This window comes from Melozone crissalis, unplaced genomic scaffold (assembly GCF_028551555.1).
Source record: "Melozone crissalis strain CALT ecotype California unplaced genomic scaffold, PUWL_Pcris_2 ptg000038l_1, whole genome shotgun sequence".
Taxonomy (NCBI): domain Eukaryota; kingdom Metazoa; phylum Chordata; class Aves; order Passeriformes; family Passerellidae; genus Melozone; species Melozone crissalis.
The window spans coordinates 8,748,711-8,770,894 of NW_026535816.1; the positions used below are offsets into that span (position 1 = coordinate 8,748,711).

At 38.6% G+C, this 22,184-nt stretch overlaps 1 protein-coding gene across 1 annotated transcript in view; it reads left to right on the forward strand.

Annotated features, from left to right (window-relative positions):
• Positions 1-1,934: 1,934 nt before the first annotated feature.
• KIF18A (kinesin family member 18A) overlaps positions 1,935-22,184 on the forward strand; it is a 29,774-nt gene continuing 9,524 nt past the window's right edge. Inside the window, exons 1-12 of the mRNA XM_054283701.1 lie at positions 1,935-2,277; positions 2,944-3,101; positions 3,979-4,083; positions 4,987-5,097; positions 8,010-8,207; positions 9,441-9,614; positions 10,498-10,572; positions 10,815-10,924; positions 14,156-14,318; positions 14,852-15,016; positions 15,433-15,554; positions 15,734-15,972. Of these exons, the coding sequence (XP_054139676.1) occupies positions 1,950-2,277; positions 2,944-3,101; positions 3,979-4,083; positions 4,987-5,097; positions 8,010-8,207; positions 9,441-9,614; positions 10,498-10,572; positions 10,815-10,924; positions 14,156-14,318; positions 14,852-15,016; positions 15,433-15,554; positions 15,734-15,972 (1,948 nt within the window). The 5' untranslated portion in view covers positions 1,935-1,949. The remainder of the gene's footprint in view (positions 2,278-2,943; positions 3,102-3,978; positions 4,084-4,986; positions 5,098-8,009; positions 8,208-9,440; positions 9,615-10,497; positions 10,573-10,814; positions 10,925-14,155; positions 14,319-14,851; positions 15,017-15,432; positions 15,555-15,733; positions 15,973-22,184) is intronic.

Genomic DNA, 22,184 nt, shown 5'->3' on the forward strand with positions numbered 1-22,184 from the left:
TATAACATGATGTTAAAATAGAAACTATGCTATGTAAGATACTTTTTTAAAGGAAGGACTCGCACTGAGATAGCAGCCACGGGACACCTCTCAATCTTTCAGAGAAAACAAATTTATTGTTCCATTATTAGAAGAAATGAACTTCCTCCCGCTTTGCTGAGCCATGAAAATGCCATCAGGATTCAGAGGAAGAAGTTGACACTGACCAGACAGAATCCTGTGTTTGAATGGAAGTTACGCATCATGTATGGTGTATGAATATGCAACAGGCTGTTGGTTTTAATCCTCTGTTAACGGGTGTCCTTTTTCGGGCTTATGCTGCCCAGAAAAAAGCTACCCAGACGTCCATAACTCTTTGATTTATTGTCTCATATTGTCCTAATTCAAATTGTCCAAAATTTTTGTTACTCTAATTATATTGCTATTTTTATAACCATTTTATTACTATTAAACTTTTAAATTTTAAAAACAAATGATTGGCCATTTTCACACCCTTCCGTCCCGGCCGCTCTGCTAAGGGCGATGAGCGGCTGAGCCCCGGCCGTGCCCCCATCCCCGCCCTGCCCTGGGGGAACGCGAGGGACGCTGCTACAGAGAGCCCCCACCCCTGCACCCCGGGCATCTCCTCCTCACGGCGAGGGCACAGTTCGTGTTTTATTTCATTTCACACACCGCACGCCCGGAGGGGCAGCCTGAGGGGCACGGCTGCAGGCCGCCACCTCGGGCCGGCACCGGCGCTGGAGCAGAACCGAAGGCGGCGGGGACAGAAACCCCAGCCCGAAGCGCTTTGGATCGGAGGTGGCCGAAGCAGCGCCGCGAGGAGAGCCCGGAGGGCTGGAGCCGGACACGCGGAGCCACAGGCGGCCGCTCGCCATCAGCCCGAGAGCGCCGCCCTTCCCTCACGACCGCCCTCATTCCCTCCGTGCTCCTCTTCCCTCCCGGCCTCCCCGCGGACCCCGCGCACGGCGCTCTGCTGACGTCACGGCGCACAGCCAATGAGGAGGCGAGGAGCGCGGCCTGCCCGTGTTTGAATTGCGCGGCCGGTGGATGGCGGTTGGTGCGGAACGGGGACCGAGAGACAGAGCCCGGGACGGTGCGGGCACGGCCCAGGGGTGACAGAGAGAGAGAGACCGGGGACGGGCCCGCCCGCAGGGTGAGTGCCGGGGGTGAGCCCGGGGAGGGAAAGGCCCGGCCCGCAGGGTGAGCGAGTGCCGGGCAGGGTGAACGGGCGGCACGGGGGATTCTCCGGCCGCAAGGCCCAGCCTGGCGCTGTGCCCCCAGGAAGAGCCGCCTGCGGTGGGTGAGGAGGGGCGGGTCCGGGAGGGGCTCGGCTGAGGGAGGCGAGCCGGCCCTGGAGCGGCAGCGCTGGCAGCCCTGCCCCTGTCCCTGTCCCTGCCAGGGGTGAGCCGGCAGCGCGCTGCCAACAGCAGCAATGGGCTGTTTGAAGGGAATTCCGTTTGGGGCCCGTTACTGCATCCCCTGCGGGGCACGGTAACGCAAATCCCGCTGTAACTCTCTTTAAATGTACGCGCGACGTGCCTGGCCCAGTCTGGGGAGGGCGGCACGGGCAGCTCTTCTTTGTGTTGAAGGACAAAAAGACTGCTCGCCTTGGTCCGCAGAAATGCTGTGTCTCCTCTGAAAGCTTGGTCTGTATGAAGGAAAGCCTGTAGGCCAGCTGGTAGTTTACATTCTGAAATAAACTCGAGAATTCCCTGGGGCAGTGCTGGGTGGTTCCTTTCTGGAAGCTGCGCTGAGTTCAGGCACCTTTCGGGGCCATTGCAGAGCTCCCAAAGTCTCCTTGGGGCGGCCCTTGGGCCTGAGCAAACGTGGGAACTGCTGGGAGGAGTGAAAGGCTCCTATTGCAAATAAAACCTCTCTTGTCTGCTGCAGAAAGGATTCGGCTGCTGGGCCTGAAAGAGCGCTGGGAGCGGAGCTGGGGGGCAGCAGGGATGACTCCTGCCAAGGAAGAAGATGTGTGCAGCCATGTCAAAGTGGTGGTGCGAGTGCGCCCGGAGAGCCAGAAGGAAAAGCAGGGCAGCTTCAGCAGGGTGGTCCGTGTCATCGACCAGCACGTGCTGGTCTTTGATCCTAAGGAGGAGGAAGTCAGCTTCTTCAACAGGAGGAGAGTGACCCACAGGGATATTAACAAAAGGCAAAGGAAGGATCTTAAGTTCATGTTTGATGCCATATTTGATGACAACTCATCCCAGTTGGAGGTTTTTGAGCATACTACCAAAAATCTAATTGATGGCTTCCTAAATGGATATAACTGTACAGGTAACTTTGTTCTTTATCCTCTTTAGTTAAAAAAAACTTAAGGGAATTTCTCAAAGTTTCTACTGTTTTGTCCAGTGGCTGCAGAGCCGTTAAAAAAGCCTGAGACAGAAATAAAACATTGTGGTTTAATTCATAGCTATGAAAGGCTGACTTTTTAGCATGTGGCAGTTAGGATAGCTCTACTCTATTTTAAGAATAAGTTTGTGTTAAGGTTATAATAGACTTGGGAAATTTATCTGAAATATATGGGAGTCATCTAGAGTTACTCAAGCAGAAGCAGTTGTGTCACAGAGTGTGTGACATAACTGCTTTATGAACTCTTGAAGATCTTGGGGTTTTTTAATTGGCTGCTGGAATGTGGTGAGGAAATTAAATACTTATCAGCAGTAAGTTGATGGCTTAGGGTTATGAGAGTAAGTAAATAATATTTTCATGAGATGTATCACTGAATGAATTTTGAACTGAAAATTCAAAAATGTTAATTGGAAACATCTTGCTCTAATTATAGATCTGAAAGGTAAAGCCTAAGTAAGAAACTTTATCCATTTATGAAACAGTTGTGCAGAATGACAGAGGTCTGTAAATGTTCATTTGACTTTGGTCTTCCTGATTAGCTTACAAATAAATTACATGGTTTTGCTTTGCTGTCTTTTGGGGAAAATTCAGTGCTTGCATATGGTGCAACAGGAGCTGGAAAGACTCATACAATGTTGGGTTCTCCTGAAGACCCTGGAGTCATGTATTTAACCATGATGACACTTTATAAACGCATGGATCAAATCAAAGATGATAAAACGTGTGATGTTGCTGTCTCTTATTTAGAGGTGAGTTTCTGCATTTGCTATGTTGCTTTTAATAAGTCATATTTTATAAATAAAAAGAAACTGGTTTTGCTCTCCTCTGGTCCCTTCTGGGGCTTGCCAAAATGTGTCCTTACACGAGTGAAACTGTGTTGTGTTCTGCAAACTTGGTGTTCCTGGGCTGATTTACAGAAGGCTACCCACAAACAACCTCCACTTCTGATATATTTACTGATTGTTCATGATTTGTGTCTTGCTGACCAATTATGTGCCTCTCAGCATCTGTTGATGTGTACAAGGAAATTTCTTTTCAGGGTAATGTTTTAGGACTCACAGTAACATCCTATAACACTGGAAAAGCACAACAAAACAATGTTGTGATTTTACAGGGAAATGTTTTGGCACCACTGCTGAATGGTGCTAGTAAAATGGTTATCTTTTTAGCTTCCTCAAAGTCTTCATGGACTCTAGGTGGTACTTGGGAGGGGAGAATGTGCATTGCCATATGCTTTCACAGACCAAGAAACAAGAGATTTAAAAATTTTAACAGAAGTAGCTTTGAACTAAGAATGGTGCAGAAGTATGGATCGTGATGTACCGTGGAGAAAAAAGAAATGCTTTGCATTCATGCTTGTTGCCAAACTGGTTTTTGTAAAAAAAAAGTTCTTTTTCAATAAAGAATGAAGATTATTTACTAAAAAGAATTATTTCTAAAATCTAAAAAGAAATAATATTAATTGTATACTTTAAGCTCGGTATATGAACAATGTAAAAAAACTTATAGCATGAATTCATTACTTTGTCTAAAAGGAGTATAAAAAAGACTGCTGATTTCTGCTTATTTAATTCTGTCAGCTATGGGAGGATATCTTAACAAAATCTTGTCAATTCCCTCTCGAAGGTTTACAATGAACAGATTCGTGATCTGCTGGTCAACTCTGGACCTCTGGCTGTTCGTGAGGATGGCCAGCAAGGGGTGATAGTTCAAGGTCTGACACTGCATCAGGTATGTCAATATCTCTAGAAACTTAAAATGTGCTTGAGATATTTGAGAAACATTCCCATTGTTCTGAAAGCTGTATGGAATTTGGTCATTTCCTAGTGGCTTTTTTTCTGGCCATAGGCACCAGTAACTTGAAAATCTAATTAATTAGTTAAAAGCACATTGTGGTCTGCTGCTGGTCTCATTGAATGCAAATACAGAAGCATTCAGTCCGTGTTATAAAAGGGTACAGTTGGCTTGATGCTCCTCCAGCAGATTTTGGAAGATTTCTTTTTGGGCTAAAATATCTTGGCATTGCCTTCATCACCACCTTGGAGTGCCCTACACAGCTGTGAAATCTGAAGGTTGTTTTTTTTTGTAAATAACTATATTTGAAGAAGTTCGTGGTAAATTACTTTTCCAGGCCAGCACAGCAATTCTTTGGTAAGGTCGGTGATAGAACTTAGTTTTCCAATCTGAATATCAATTCCTGTGGACCTATTTTCTTGCTGCTTCCTTGTGTATTTACATGCTGTGACAGGAAACAATATTCTTAGTTTGTATTCTAACCTCTGAACATCCTTCTTCCCAAACCTTGAGTTTTGTGAGGAAAAAACTTTTCTTGTGCTAATGCATTCAATAGTGATATACTAATTTAAGTCCAGACATTTTTAAAAGAGGCTGATTCTAACTATGGAGAATCTTTCATATTTGTTTAAATTCTAAACTAAAAATATTTGCTGATTTATGTTGCTGGAATTAAGTGCTTACTTCTCATACCTTACTGCTTTTCAGCTGAGAATATTTATTTGAAGTGCCTTTTTTTGAAGGTGAATGTTAAAGCAAATGTACTTTAGAATCAGTGTGTTACTATAGTTGTTGGAAATGAAAAGAATCTTGTATTTGTCATGTGCTCTACTCCTAAAGCCTAAATCAGCAGAGGAAATCCTTCAGATGTTGGATTATGGGAACAAAAACAGGACCCAGCATCCCACAGATGTGAATGCCTCCTCTTCCCGGTCCCATGCTGTCTTTCAGGTGAGGTGGTACAGCCAGAAACAGTGGCCATTACTGCAGCTGCAGTTTTGTTTAAAGATGGACAGAAGGGAAGCTTTTAAACTGTGCTGAACCTCAGTTTGGGGAAGAGGGGGTTGAAGATTTTCAGTTTACTCTTCTTGTTACTCCTTAGTCCTTGGAAGGATGTAATGGTTGTTAGTGTTTAGGTTGGAAGAAATGAATTCAGTGAAAAGATCTCCAATTCCAATTGTTTGAGCTTATATGTATAAAATGTGTACTTATACCTTCTTAACTTATATTCCTTTGAAGAAATAACTTATGTAAAATGGTAATTTAAAGCTTTAATAGACTTCCATATTGTAATTTTATAAACTGAAAGGTATTGGTGGGGTATTTGTAAAGCTTTCTGGTGTCATGATGTTGCTTAGCATTTCTTTGAGAAAAATAATTTACAGAATGTAAACTATGTAAATATGTAAATATCTTAGTAAACTAAGAATCTCAAGTAATACTTTCTTATTTTACTTGGTTAATGTTAATTTCTACAATAAAGTGATTTCCTAATATCCTGCTATGGATCAAGTTTTAGAAAACTGAAATGATGCTTCTTAGTTTTCAGAAATGAGTTTTGAATGAGTTTGCAAATATGCAAAAACTTAAGACTTCTCCCAAGATTTTTGGGGTCGGCTACACTGCCTTATTCTCCTGTCTTCTCTTTTTAAATACAACCTGTGATATTTAGAAACCAGTCCTGTTATCAACAATGACTCTTTTTTTGTCCTGTTTGCTGTTACATACTGCAAAGCAGTACCTTGAATGACTTATTTGTTTCACTCTGGATTGAAAAATATTAAAACACATTTGATTCTGGTCCTTGCATTAGAGCACTTAAGTGTTGGGAAGTTTTTAACAGTACCTACAGACTTAGTCAATGCTAAATAACTATAACAAAGTTTTAAAAAACATCTTCTATGTATGGAACAGAGCAAAAGCCATTACCACTCTAAAAGCTTCTGTTTTCCTGTATACCTTAAACTTATGTTAGCAATTGCCCTTCCTGTTTTGAATTTCCCCCAGGGCCTGCCCTTGTTGTGTGCTGTACAGGGTTGCACAAAGAGTTCTTTTGAAGTGGTTTGGCTTGAGAGCTGCCCTGTCATGGATGTGTGCTGCCTTCAGGAAGGCTCCAGGTGCAGAGCTGCACACAGACCAGAGGGAACTGCTGCTTTCTGCTTGTTTACCTGCTGCTGGGATCTCTTATCTCCCTCACCTCTTGGGGAAAGGCTCTGCATTTTATTATCCGGCAGGCTTTTTCTCAGTGCATTTCTACAAGTGGCAAGCAATTGAATAAATCACTTCAGTTCCTCATATATTTCCACAAATCTGTGACATTCTGCATAATGAAATTGTGTCTTTGTTTGCAGAGATGTAAGTGGTGAGAAATCCCCAGTGCTGTCAGGATTGCTCTTTATTTTTAAAGTTTCTATTATTTTAAGAGATGCTTTTTTGTAGAGATAGGTTATTTTTGGCTTTTCTTGTTAACTTTGTGGGATCAGGATATTTTCTGAAACTGACTCAGAAGTTGGTAAGTCTTGGCCCAGGACATTTTGAGCTGATTTTAAAGATGCAAGTTTTGCTTTACTGTACCATATGTCTTAAGTTTGAAATATCTATCTGGGTCAGGCAATTACTGCATCTGAGAGGAAAATCTGAATTGCTACACTGTTCTATTGAGAGTGTTCTGCTTTGGGGCATTTCCTGTATCTTTTGAATTTTTACAAAAGCTTGAGTCATACAACAGAGTTTGGCTGTCACTCTACCTTTCCCTCCTTCATTAATGATAGTTATTGTGTTGTTCTGGTAGCCTGTTCCCAGCCTGAGGTTCTTTTTTTTTTTTGTCTATTTTAGTGGAAACAGTGCAACTGAACTTAGTTATACTGTTTGATATAGAAACATATCTGTTTGAAATAGATTTACCTTTCATGGCAAGTCATAGGAATTTTATTTTATTCTTTCACAATACTTGTCAATCTGTTTTCTGTTAGAAACTTGTGATGAAGCCTTATTGTGAAGGCTTTATTTCTCATGCACAGAGCTTAAAGCCACAGCAGTGGTGAGTCTTTACTAGTCAGTCACCTTGTGCTGATGGCAGCTCCTTTCTAATTCACTGTCCAGAAGGGCATTCATGAAAGTGTCACTAACCATTATTAATAACATTAACAAATGGCAGGGCACTCAACACAAGAGAAGGGGAAATAAATACTGTATAAAGTAGAAAGCCATCTAAGGATAACTTTGTTTCTTCTTACTGACTGTATATTCATGCTTTGCTTGCCTCCTTATAAACCTGAAGAAAGAATACCTTCACCAGCAGAAACTTTTAGTTCTTTGTGCATCTTGGTACTGTGAAATTTCGGGAAAAATGGGATGAAGCAAGTGGTTTCAGGAGGCATCACATTTGAAAAGATCCTGGAGTATATTTTCACAGCAGTAAATGGATATTGTTTCCTATTCATGGAAGATACAATTAAATCTAAATCACTGAAGGGTCAGCCTTTTCCTGGTTTATCCCTATACATTTCTTTATGGTGCATTTGAAAAAGGAACACCTCTTTCAATTTAAAGTTCAGGAGTGTAATATGCATTTTTGATGCAGAAGAAAAGCTGTGAAATTCATTTTTCCTGTAAAAAATCTCACTTATCTTTGCTGCTTTGTGAGCCTGGGCCAGCTGGTCACTTAATCCTCTGCAGCAGGAAGGGAGAGAGAATCAGGAGCAAGAAAAGGAGGTACCTTGTGATTCAGTTAAGTGAAGGCAAAGTGGCAGGACATCCAATAAAAATGTTTTAAAACAGTTGTTATGCTATGAAATTAATTTACTACTTAGATTAGTTAGTAGTTACTTTTTAATTGTTTTCTTTTTTTTTTTTTATTGTAGATTTACCTACGGCAGCAAGATAAAACAGCCAGTATTAATCAGAATATTCGTATTGCCAAAATGTCTCTGATTGACCTGGCAGGGTCTGAGAGAGCCAAAGCCACCAGTGCCAAGGGGGCTCGCTTTGTGGAGGGAACAAACATTAACAGGTCCCTGCTTGCTCTTGGAAATGTCATTAATGCACTGGCAGATCCTAAGGTAGGTGCTGCTTTCCCATGCAGTTCAGAAACCGTTTTAAAAAGTGCTCAGCTGATGGAATAATGTGGTTTACATTGTTGGTGCTACTCACATCATCATTCTCATGTAAGATTGTCTTAAGGGTTTCTACCATCATATCTGTGATAGCTGAAAGACAGTCCCAGTGAGAGAAAATTCTCAAAAATTATGTGCAGCTGCCTAAGGATAGCATCAAAGATGAATGGTACCTGCTTTTCTTATGTTCAAAACCAAGCATCTGTAGAGAAGATTGCATGAGTACATGAATAACCTTACAATTAACCTTTAATCTTGGGGGGGAGCAGCTTTTGTAGGATAAAACAGTATCTCTTCCAAGTTGTTCTTTTGGGATCTCACATACATCCATACACACACACATCCCTGCTCAGAGCAATGAGTCAGTCTCCTGATCTGGCTCACCAGCTCAAGGCAAGGGATAGGTACAGTTGTGTAGCAGAATGATAAAACCTCCTGAATTTTTGCATAAGTGAAGTCTACTGTCTACCATAGCACTCTTTTTGTCCTTCTGCTCAACTAGCAAATTCCTCCTTCAAATATGCCAGGAGAAAATCAGGTTTAATTTCCCTTCCTGATGCTGCATGTCCTTGTCACCATCTTGTTAGAGGGGAGGGTGGAGTTTAAAATCTGTGCCACAGACACATGGAAAAATCACATTGATTTACTTGATAAGGGATTGGGTTCCTAGTGACCAAACTTGGTATAATGAGATGAAAATTCTGTAGCTTCACAAAGCAGAGTATGTGCTGCCTGGAAAGGTGTGAAATCTCCATCCTTGGAGGTGATCAAAACCCTACTGGGCATAGTCCTTGCCATCTTACTCTAGCTGACTCTGCTTTGAGCAGAAGGATTGAACTAGAGGGATTTTAGAGGTCCTTCCCAATCTGGATGATTTTGTAAACTCAATGTAATTTAATGTAGTTTACTTTTTCTGTTAGCTGCTCCATCACAGAAGTAGGAGTTACATATCCAGGCATCAGGAAATAACCCAGCTAATACATGTGTTGCAAAGGTGTTGAACACTTCCAAGAGACTTAAACTTTTTAAGATGTACAGATACTTCAAAGGAAAATTACTTGTGTCAAAGAAAGTTTTCATGGCTGTTTCTCATGGTTTGTGTTACTGTTGAAATTCCAAGCAGACTTTTATTTGAAGTACAGTTAAATAAACCTTACCAATATCTCTCACTCTTCTTAGAGCAAGAAGCACATTCCTTATCGAAACAGCAAGCTGACTCGTTTACTGAAGGATTCTCTTGGAGGAAATTGCAGAACAATCATGATAGCTGCTATTAGCCCCTCCTCTTTGTTTTATGATGATACCTACAACACTCTGAAGTATGCAAACCGAGCAAAGGATATCAAGTCTTCTGTGAGTATATTGCTTTTACTGTTCTCTTGTCAAAGTACAATAATCTACTATTACAAGAAAAATGATTTCTTTTGGAATATTATCTTTTCTTTCACTTCTGACTCAAAAATTTGTTCTGTTACATCTTCTTTCTCTATGGTCAACTCTTCCTTATCTGACTGGTAGGTGTAGCAGATACAAAGTAGATCTAACCCAAAAGCACCATAGCTTTGTTAGTGATATGATGCTGCCAGTTTGAAACAGTTTGTGTTGTGAGCATGAGATTTAGAAATAATTCTCAGCCAGTAGAATTCACATCCTTTTTTACTGTTTTGCTCTTACTTTGTCAGAGAGCTGTAATGTACATTAAAGAAATTTCTGACCAGTTGTACAAGAGCCTGTCCAGGATTGTACAGGTAGAATTCAGCTGGAGTCAAGAAGCTCAGTGAGATTGTCTTGATAAATGAAAAGCTGGGATGTCCTTTTCTGCTCTCTGTTGTTTAATTTTATTTTTCATTATCTTTTTTGCTGCAGCTCCTAATTCTTGTTATGTAATACAGGGTTCACTGTAGTTTCCATTTGTTGTACCTAAAGGTAGCTTTTATAATAAAATTCACAAGACAGACATTTAAATAGTAAAACTAATCTGAAAAAATGCAAAATGTGCTTGCATATGTAAATGTAATTATTCTTGGTTTGTTGAGGGAAATGTCCTGGCCACGGGTGTGGAACAGATGACAGCAAAAGCTGACAGTCATTTTCTCATTGTGCAAGTCAGAATTGTATTAATCTCTTTCCTCACAACATAGTGAATGTGTAACTATGTGCTACAAATACACACTGTGCTTATTATGCATGAAAACGTTGAGGAGCTGCCTTTAAATTCTGATTTGTTTCTTTCCAGGTGAAGAGCAACGTTGTGAGTTTGGACAGTCACATAAGCCAGTATGCTAAAATTTGCAATGAACAAAAGAAAGAAGTATGTAAAAAATCTGTTGTTAAGAGGTTGAAAGGTTAACTGTTAACTTTGAATATAAAAAAATAGTTAATGGGATTAAATCTATAAGGGTCTAATGTGTTTTGAAGTAAGAAAATTTTGTCTTCTAAGAGGAATATCACCTGCTGCCATTTGTAAAGCTGTTCAATATCAGCACAGAATGACAATTTTGGGAAATAAACCCAAAACCATATTTCAATTAAAGGGTGCTTCTTTTGGTTTAGATCCTAATGTTGAAGGAGAAGCTGAGAGAATATGAAGAAAAGCAAGCAAGCATTCCTGAAAATCATAAAACTGCAGAACTTTCAAACAACCAGCGAATAGAAATAGAAAGGTAAATGAATCACATTTGCTTCCAAGCTGGAGTTTGTCTAAATTGTAAAAGCATTTGTAAAACAAACCTACTCTTTCCAGTATTGGTTTTCCCATTTTAATATTGCTTTACTTAGATCTAGGTATGGCTTTGCCCAACGTGTTGTTTCTGTTCAGAAAAACTTGGTGGTGGTTTTAAAACGAAAGGGGAGGACGTAGGAAAGGGCATGTGACAGGAAGGAGCATCTGAGTGCTGGCTCCCAGCACAGCTCCTGAACAGGTTGTGTTTGTGGGTAGGCAGAATGTCGTTTGCATAAGTGACAGCAGCTCTGCCACTCTTGGCAGGCACTAGCTCAAGTGGGATCTTTGCTGCAAGGCTTGAGAGAGACAAAACCTGGAAGTTTTTGTACAAAGGCATCACTTTATGTTTGTAGATTCCTTATTTTCTATTGCTTTAATATTTCTTGGCCTCTTTTTCTTCTTGGTAGTGTTCCTGTCTATCTTTTCTCTTGTGACAGTCTCATGAGAGAACACAAAGTGTAATAAACTAAAATGTGAAGTAGCAATTTGTTGCAGAAATCGTTGTATTCCATGAAGAGAGTAGGTTTTGGAAAGAGACTTTCTGGATGGTCTCTGCGTATCTCATCTTTCTGACAATTACTCACCTAAGTTGATACAGCTGACTTTTTTTTTTTATTTGGCCCTTTGAATATGCTGGTTTTTAACCTGGAAAGCTTTCTGAGGTATAGTAAGAACTCATTTGAAGCAAGATCTTCTCTGCATTTTATTTTAGTGGCATTGCAGACATTTCAATAAACCCTTTCATTCAGGTTATTTAAATTAAATTTTCAAAAGAAGTGTGGGCTTCTAAGTCATGTTGATAGTTCTGACAGTTTTCCTGCATATTTTTGCACTGTATGTCTTTAAGATTGATTTAATTTCCTGTGATTTGCCCTTTATTTCATTCTTTGTGTGTGGGAAGAGTCAGTCAAGGGCATGGTCTCTAAAATATCTTTTCAAAAGGCTGGATGTATTCTATGCCAAGGTTTGCTGGTCAGAGAATATTTGTTAGGGAAAATCCAAAGGGCCACATGTGGACCTGTCCCAGTCCCTCTGGATGTCAGAAATGATGTGCCTGTCTCATTCTCTTCTTTCTCATGAGTATCCTGCCAGGTTCACCATACTGTTGTGGTGTGGGCAATGAATTGATTTCTCCCATTCATTTACAGCTTTTGAAGGTATTGTGCTGCCTTCTCCCTTTTAGTGGGGACAGAGAAGAGAGCCTTGTCCATGATCTGGTGTTTAGGTCCAACCACCCATGGTTTTTGCATCACCAAAGAAGCATCACTTGCTTCTTCAAACCTAAAAGTCATTCATCCTTCTGCTAAAACTTGGAGATGGGTTGTGTGCCAACCCTTCAAGTCTTGAGCCTCTTAGGGTACACAGTGGGCACTGGCTCCATAACTACAACCAGCAGGTCCTTGAGCTCTTGGACACCAGGTAGTGTAGGGGGGGCTCATACCCTCAGTGTGCCTACAGGGTAACTTTGTCATTTCTACAGTGCACACCAGAGGGTAAAGGTAACTCCATAAGAACAGGAGTGTGCTCGTTGAAAGGCTGAATCCACAAAGGCTTCTGTACTTGATGCTGTATTGGGAACACTGGTGAATAGAAGTACACAAAAGGTTGGTTTTCCAGCAGTGGCTCCTCATAAGGAGGGTAAAAAGAAGCAGAATCTCCATCCTAACCTGAATTATGCCCAACTTTTTACTGTGATGGAAACTGGGAGGATTCACTTTGATCCCTTATTGCTGTGTTTGCCAAGCAGCTGGGAGGAAGCATGTTTCTGTGGAGGACAAAAATTCTGCAGGCCAGTAGTAAACAAAAAAATTCTGTAATCAGTATTAAAGCTGTAGAGATAGGAGCAGTGTAGGGTAAAGCTCTGATACTCTGCAGCTGGCTGTTTCATTATTATAGAATCTTTTAGGTTTGAAAAGACCTCAAACATCATATACTCCAACCATTAACCTGTTATTGTTCCTTAATGAAATGGCTCTTATGAATTCTGTGAGTGTTTTAGTACACTTTTTTTTACCTAGATATGATAGCATCCTCTAGACACTCAGTGAAAAGCTCTTGTATTGCTAAATCTGTGGAGAAGAATTATTTTCTTAATTCTGTTTCTTTTTAAAAGGTGAGTGATAAAACACTCAGAATAGAATAAAAGACTTAGTTATTCAAACTTTAGACTGTGAAATAGAATTGCTACTTCTGAAACACTAGCAAGAAGTCAATTGCATGACAAGAATGTCTCTTCAGCTTGTTCTGGAGTTGAACATGGGTTTTTTTACCATTTTTACAGTTCTAATTTTATGAGGTTTTTCTAATACTAAAAATTGCATAACCTCAAATATTGCATGTCTTTAGAACACTTGCATGTTAAACTTTAATTTTTGTGTAAAGTTCTAACAAGATAGGATACAATGAAATACTTTGTGTATGTGGTTGGTTATTATTGAGATGTACAGTATCTTTTTGGCCATTCTGTACTGTTCATTTTCTGTATTCAGGAGTGAAGAGGTGCCACCAGTGAAAGTTACATGGCAGTATGGCAATGCTTCCAGGAGTTCTTCTTGTTGCTCTGGCTTGTGTGGCAGACTGGGGTACCAGAGAAGTGGTTACTCAATAACTCCTCAAGTACCATCCACCACAGTTTTGTTTCCTCCTGGTGTTAAAACATGGTGAATGCTCTGATTTTTGTCCTCCATAAGTGATGGAAATTGTACAGCTCCTTGAGGGAAAGTGAGCATCCAAAGACCTTTGTGGTTCTCCTTTTCTTTGAGGATAGCTTGTGGGGTTTTGAGCACCTTGTGTGTCTATGGCAACAGTAGTCTGAACTGTTTAATAAATAGATGTAAGAAGTAGAGAACATAGGTGTTTAGTATCTTCTGGAGTTAGAGAAAGGCATCTGAAACTCCTTCACATGAGCCTTTTAAATCCCCGTGTTGTCTTCATAATTATAACAGGATTTATTTTTAGTGACTCCTTCCAAATTTCCCATCCCATTTTCAGGTCAAATACATAAAATTCTTACTGATGTACTGACATTTTATTTAGTGCCTATCTATATTAGGCTTTACTCATTTCCTTTTCATTTCTTGATTTTATTAATTTAGATTTAAAAATTCCCTTACCAAAGAGATGGTCATAAAAAGTCTTCACTAAATAATTAATTATTATCCTTTGGCTTTAGGTACAAAGAAATACTTAAAAATGTTTTTACAAATCGTGAGGAAATCAGAAAAGAGTACCTCAAGGTGGAAAAGAAACTGAAAGAAAATACACTAAAGAAATATTATCAGAATCAATGTCATGAGCAAATTCAACTGATATGCTCTGAAGAAAGAGTAGAAAAGGTGAGTTTTCTGTAATGTAGTGCAGGGTATCATCTCTTCATTTTGTTATAATTGTGTTAATTTTTCTTAAGTAACTGTGTAATTAATTAATCCATAAATATTTCATTCAAATGGGAAACACAGATTATCACTCCTCTGTGACTGTTGATGTAATGATCTCATTTTTGAGGTCAAGAGCAGAGTATGGTTGTCCTTTTCTAAATAGAAAAGGGAACCCTCTGCCTGGTTAGGATACTGCCTTGCTTATATCCAGCTTGCTCTTGCTGGGTTTGTGCCTTCTAGTTGGCATATTTCAGGAACAGTGCAAACATCAGAGTTTGATATTTGAACATACAGGATTTTCCTTTTTACTCAGTGCTTTATCCTTTAGTAGGCTTTTTGTAGGACATACTCGACTTAGTAGGAATTATTTGGTTATGTTATATCAAAGTAAGGAAAAAAAATCTTTATATATAAAGAGAATTTGGTGAACATAATTTGAAAGTTTCCACCTTAAATGCTGATGGTTTGGGGGGTGGGATTTTTTTTGTCAGGCCACTTGCAAGCGGGATCTGAGGCTTTCAGCACTGAACAGCCACTATGTCCGCATGCAGAAGAAGAAGGAAGAGCAGAGCAATCTCTTTGAGGAGAACACCAAGTGGCTGCACCGTGTGGAGAATGAAATGCGCCTCCTGGGTCCAGATGGGAGCATCCCAAAAGTAAAACACCTTTCCCTTTGTCATGGTTGGGGATGGGGGAGAATTGGAAAAAGGGTAAAACCTCTGAGTTAGGAACAGCTTAATAATTGAAATAAAGCAAAGTATATGGAAAGAGTATACAGGAAGAGGCAAACGTGTTTGGGCATGCATAGATGAGCATCCATGTGGGCCTGTTGGACTTTTAATGCTGATTGCAGCACACACACACTATTGGTCAAAGGAATCTACAAATTCATATTTATGCATGTAAATAAAAATCAAATAATTAATACTTTTCTACTGTAAAACATTATTATAATAATATAGCTCCACTCCATCTTTACTGATCTAATTATTTTTAGTTGAATATTTAGTTTCTTTCTACCAGTTTGATGTACAGCTGTTTGATTTTCATTTTTATTCCTAATTTCCTAAAGGAACTTTGTCAAGATCTGCAGTATTGCCGTTTAAACCTAGAAGTTCAGGCCCTTAAAGCCCAGATTGAACACATGTTGGCTCTGGTGTCTCTTCATGATCAGTATAACAAACAAACAGAAAAGTAAGTATGGTTTCATGGCAGGTGGGATAAGATTTACATTCTGACTTGTAACTTGGCAATACCTATTTAGAGAATTTAGTTTTAATTGAAACAGAAGCAAGGTTCTTCTCAAACTTTTTGTTTTCTGGGTTAAAATTGTGTTTTCTTAAGGGAGCTTGTCTTGCCTCTTGCTGTTTCAGAGTACTAAATACTGCACTTCCAGTGCTTCGCAAGCAGCACCTGATGCTGAAAGAAGCTGGGCTGACAAATGACTTAAGTGAGACTGAATATGCAGAGGTTGAGCAGCTGATTCAAAGACAAAAATCAGTAGCTTGGGCTGACCAGACTGAAGAAAAGGATCAAAATCAAAACCATGAAGTAGAAATGTCAGCTATCTTTTCATTCCCACAGCTTGTGAGCAGACCAAACACCCCATGCAGTAAGTACATCATTAATTTTTTCTTTGCTGGAAGTACTTATAAATATCTCCTGCAACAGTCAGATATCATCCATAAACACAGATTGCACTTCTGCAGACACTGAAGCCAAATGTAAAATTGATTCTCAGACCCACTTTCTATAAATTTTGCACCATTCTTAATTGGATATGGGAAAGTAATTTACTTTTTCAATGACTAGACACACACTGCAACAGATGAATTCATCCTCTTCTTGTTATAATGTACCCCATGTATCAATGTTCATAGATCCTGTGAGTGCTATTAAAAATTGCATTTCAATCTTTCATGTGACATTGATGGGAAAGGAATCAGTGTTAGTTGGTTATAATTCTGTTAAAGTGACTTGAAACATTAAGCAGGTATAGTTTTCTGTAGTTTCTAATAGCCTTGGGGGAGATGAGATTTACTATTAATTACAGGTTCACTTGGAAGCAATTTACTACAATATTTCAGGAGTTTCTGTTTCAATCAAAGGATTCACCATATCTGCCATGGAACTGACTTGTGCTATATCCTGATGGCCCCAATTTTTCCCCATAATTCTATATTGCTGGCTTTTCTTCTTTAGCTGTGAAGGGAGTTGCCCTGGAGCATAGTCTGGGTAAAAAGGGATGAAGAATCCTTATAGATAGTACTGTTCTGATGGATCACATGCCAAATTTCATCCTGATAGTGCAACTGCTGTGGGGCCCATGCTTGTATTTTGTGCTGTGGACAGCGAGCACTCAACCCCCTGAGGCTTTCTCATTACTGCCAGTAATCCATAACTGACAGACATCCCTAGGTAACTAGGGAAAAAGAGATAAATACTGCTGCAAAAATACTTCAGCTTCTCAAAAGCTGGTAGTCCCAAAAAGAGCATTGACCCCTGGTGAAGAGTGAAATGAGTTCTCTCCTTTTGAGAGCTTTCTTCTTCTCTGCAGCTTGAGAATTATTTTATCAAAACCACGCATTGCCCCTCTTCTCATAGGGAGTGTCTGTGATTTTTGGCATGTGTTTGTGTTGCTGTTGATGGTACCAAATAGTTGATACAGTGTTTCACTGTCTGCGGTGTCAAATTCAGACTGTGTTGGAGTTGTTTGGTCTGCTTTGTTTGTGTTTTGGTTGTTTCAGGGGTTTTACTCCTGAGTGGCATTGGTTTGATTTTAGTTTGGGCTGGTTTTTCTTTTTAATGTGTGCTTGCTTTTTTTGCCACAGAGAGGAGGAAAAGAAAGTTAGCAGATTTGCATGTTTACACTTCTTGTTCTGCCCGTGTCAGTCAGGGATTCATTCAGCAAGGGTGAAAGCTGGTATTCAGTTTAAATCATAGGCTTATGGTTTTAGATACTGGGGTTTTGGGGTACAGGTACTCTTTTTTCTGACAGAATATGTAGGGACACTAATCCAGAAGGTCTGTAATATCCTTTGTAAGGAAATATTGATTGTAATGATTCTGCCTTGTCATATGTAGGTTGTCATTCTTGTGAATTTTAGTTTCTGATGCTAGTGAGCTGTGTTAGAGTTCTTGATTAACTTACTTCTTTTGTACCTTTCTTGAAGTTTTGTAAAGGAAGAGGCCTCATCAGTTCTTAGTGAAATCAATACTAAAATTATACTTATTTAAATTCCACTATTAAAACATTAACATTTTACTATATTTAAGTCATTTGACACTATTTAAGGGGTTTTCTTGAAAACCTTCTGTGTAGATTTTCCAATTATTCTATTATCCTGAAGTTCTTGAACTTTATGTTCAAGTAGGTAAATGATTTTCAGTTTTCAGCTAAGACAGACTTTTTTCAGTTGTAAATTGTCTTTGCCTGAAGATTATCACAAAAACTTTTGTGGTATTTTTATTTGCTTTTTGGTGTTTGGAAGAGGAAATAGGGGGCATTACTGTTACTCCTTTCCCCCTCTCATTAGATGCAACATGGTAGAAACAACTGTTCTCCAAATTTTGCAACCTTTAGGGGAAGGTTACCTAAAATACTAATGGTGTTGATACAATCACTTCAATACCAGTGGGGAGGAAAAAAGTAACCCACTTGCTAATGCTTGAGGGTTTTTTTCCTGTTCAGCACAAACACAACCAAATTGCTCCTCTTCAATTGTTTGTTTGATGGCAATGCAATGATTCCTTGCTATGAAATGTAAGTCTGGAGCATTTGGATTGAGGAAGAGAGTGTACTAGGTCTGCTAGTAACAAATCTCAGGTGTTGCTTTGAACCTATGTTAACACATTTGAAAGACAATTTTTTTGAAAAATTGTAGCATTGTGTTTTATACATTATAGCACTAATGTATAAAACTCGAAGCTTTATGGGAAAAATGGTCATTTCTCTTCAGTGGAGGCTTACAGAATAAATAATTGTACCACTTGTGATACTCAGAATTATCTAGGGATGTGTGCAGTATCCACCCCTTATCCAATTTGGATATTTCAATCATGAACAAACTACAGGTCCCTCTTTAGTTGCTGGGTGTTTAAATTGGGAGGGATGCAAGAAACCATCAGTATTTAGACAATGTGAATTCTTTGTGTTGCAGTAATTATTGTAGAAACTTTATTAATGACACAAACTTTTGCCTGTGGTTCTTTGAGAGAACCATGACAATGTTCAAATGCAAGCTAATTGTTATTGGATGCTTTCATAAAAATTATATGTTCATAAAAATTTTATGTTTACATAAAAATTATGGTCTTTTAAGTCAAATAACTTTTCTGATTACAAGCACTTTGACTCTCCAAAAGGTCAAAGCAGCTACATAATTTCTGCAGAATAGGTAAAACTATGCAAGCAGGAACTTAAAGTCTTGTGTGTTTCTTTGGAATTGATTACATTTGTTTAACTGATCCTGAAGAGCAAAGTCAAACCTAGTAATTGACATGGGAAAAGAATCTGAAAATTGCAAAGAGAAGAATGGCAAAGGTGAAAGGGTGGTGGGATTTATTCTAGTTCTGTTAAAAGTCTTCTTTAGAGATAAGTTCTTGGAATATAATTCTAAATACTTTTTACTTTATTATATTAATTGGTTTTGATATTATCTTGTTGTAAGATCCTTCTTCCAATCAGGAGTTTGAAAATAGCAAAGAATTTCAGCTGATTTGCAGTAATGCCCAAGTCTTTGTTTGTAATGAAGATGACTTCCTTGGAAAGGGTCTCTCATATATTAAATAGTATTAAAGTCATAGTATGGGAGGAAAAGATAAAGATGTTTTCTGTCCATTCATTCAATGTCTGTTTCTATGTTCAAATTATCAAGGTGGTCAATTCTTGTGAATCAGCTCTTGATTTCTAGTGAAAGCTAATTAAAGTTCATGTGCTTTGCCAAAGCACATGGAAGGCTTCACTACAGGAGTTGACCTCCTTCTATCTTCTTTTTCCTTTAGCCTTTGAAATCTTTAAACACTTTTTGTAAAATTCTGACCTTAATTAGAAGTTAGATTTGTTGCTTTTTACAGAAAATGCTGGCTTTCCAATATCCTCCTTTTTTTGCCACATATATTAAAAATTTAGGTGAAGCGTGTGTATGCTTATTGTAACTATAAGCATGCAGTGTCATGCACAATTTAACTGTTTGTCTCAAAGAAAGCACAGGCTGTGGAAACAAGTTCATTTAAGAATGTATTTGGGAACTCTTTCTTAAGTGCTCATTCATGGGCAGCCATAGAGTATTCAGAGTTCAGCCTGATGGGTGGAGAGCTCTGACTGGTATTTGCAAGTATTTCTTTGAATGGGGAAGTTCTTGGCATTGTTTCAAGCATCCCATTTCCAGAAGCCTTACTGTACATTACCACTGAGAGGATGCAATTGATGTATAGGAAAAAATAAAAGGAATCCATTGCCTCCCCTTGTCACAAACATTCTGATCTGAAGAGTCAATTTTTTATTTTGTATGGCAGGAAAAATTGAGGTATAGTTGCATGTAGTAAAAGTTTTTAATAAAAAGTAGGAAAAGCATATGCCTTGAACAGGAAAGATTTTTCTAAGCAGCTCTTGCATACTGTCTTAGGTGACTTCTGAGTGTTTTTTCTCATGCTGTGTAAAGCAGTACACCTGATCACTGGGACTTGCAAGAATGCAGCTTGGATTTGAGCCTTTTTCAGTTCACAGCTGTTGTTTGTGAACCTGTTGTCAAACTTGCCATCACAGTGATGATGCCTTTGGGTCACAGGAATATGAAATAATTGAAATGCATTGACTAGACCTCATTTGCAGTTTGGAATTCCATGAGTCAGTTGTTAAAGGAATGAAAATGTATGATTAGAATTGTAATTTGATCAATCAGTGGTAGCCCAGAAATGTTTATTGAAATGAATACATTAATATTTAATTTCACTTTAGCAGAACAACCTGCTAGACTTAATTTAGCACAGTTTCCAGAAATAATCCCCTTCTGCATGTATTAGCATGAGTTGCAGGAGAAGACAAGTCTTGGCCATTATTTTGTCCCTAATGTCAATTACAACTAACTCAATTCATCAGAGCTGCTTTGCCATGAGCTCTGCTCACTTTTCCTGTGACTCATGTGTCACACATAGTGCATTCTGCTTCTGATATCAGTGCCCAGGGCTGTAAATATCTGCTATTGCTGTTTCTTGTCAGATAAATCAGTACTTCTGAGTAGTCTTTTGGGACAAATGATACAGCAGACTCAGGACCAACACCCCCCTCATGTCACTGGATGGGGGTGGTTGATCAGTGGGTGATGGCTGTTATCTTTAATTTCTGAGTGAATCTCTTAAATAGTATCTTCAAGAATTTTGAGAATTATCTTTTACAAACATCAGCCTGAAATTAAGGATCAGCCAATATGTGATCTCTTCTTTAAAATATATTTGGAATAATGTTTGTTTTTAAAGAGATACATTGCTGTGAAAGTACTAGTTAAGGAAATAAAACTTCCATATTTTTCTTTTAAGCTACTTCATCAAGTTAACTGTGGCTGTTCTGTAAAGCATATAAGTGATTAATTTTTGTACATGAAATAAAAAAATATTACTGTACTATGATGGTATTGATGCAAAAGATTGAAGTAGCTATAAAACATGAAGCAAATATAGTCTATAAACATAATATCCCTGTCTTATTATGGAACATGTTTGAAATTATTTTTTTTATAGTTGGAGCATGTTGTTTATCTTTCAGTAGGAAAATAATGGCAATATTTAATGATTACCATTAGCCATCCATTCAGGAACTTTAAGGAAATATAAATAGCCCTACTTGGTTCTCCACTGCATCATCCTCAGTACCAGGTATTTAAGAATATATGGAAGTAGTAGAGTTTCTGTAGCAACTTCTGTTGTCTGAGTCCCTTTTGCATAAACTACTCCATAGTAGCTATTAAAAGCACTTGCCAAAAAGTTATCAATTAGCTTCAGTATCTTGCTTCCTCAGTAAGGTGGAAATAGCAACAGTGGCAATTCTTTATTTTGTGGGTCTCAGTGTTTTTCTTGCTGTGTGTTTATTTACCTGAGGTCATAACTGATTGGAGCTTTATGCAGTAGAACAAGAAGCCAAAGTGGAATTAGGATTTTGGAGTTGTTTTTGTCACATCATATTTGGTTTATGTTGTTTAGTGAAGGTTAAATACAATATTGCTGGTTTGTTTACCTGTTTATGGTGTTAGGAGCAATCTAATATCCTCACAAAAAGCTGTGGGAAGGAACACTTCTTAAATATCTTGTATTATTTCCAACACTTTTATGACAAGAAAAGCTTGTTGTGTTTTAAATTCGTTTAACAGTGAGTTTTATTCCAGAAATAAATAGATTTTAAAAATAGGTCTTTGTTTTTACTAATAGCTTATATTTGCCTTTTATAGAATTCCTGCAACTATCATTATTAGTTTACTTGTATTACCGTAAAAATGCTCTCCAGTATGATGGAATTCATCAAATTATTTATGTTGGCAGTACTTTTGTGTTCTTTACGTATTTAGTTAATGATTTAAATGCTGGTATTTACAGTTAATTTGAAAATGCTTCCAATATTTAGGCCTGTAGAAGCTTCTAAACCTTGGCACTCCCACCAAAATGTTTCTCCATCAGACTTCCTTCTAGTAACTTTAGGACATTAGCAAAACCTCAGTGTCTTACAGTAAGCAAACTTTGTGAAACTGAAACCTCCCTGTCCTAATGTAGCAATGGACTAATAGAATTCTAACCATAATTTTTCCTGAAACAGACATTCAGATGCATATAAAT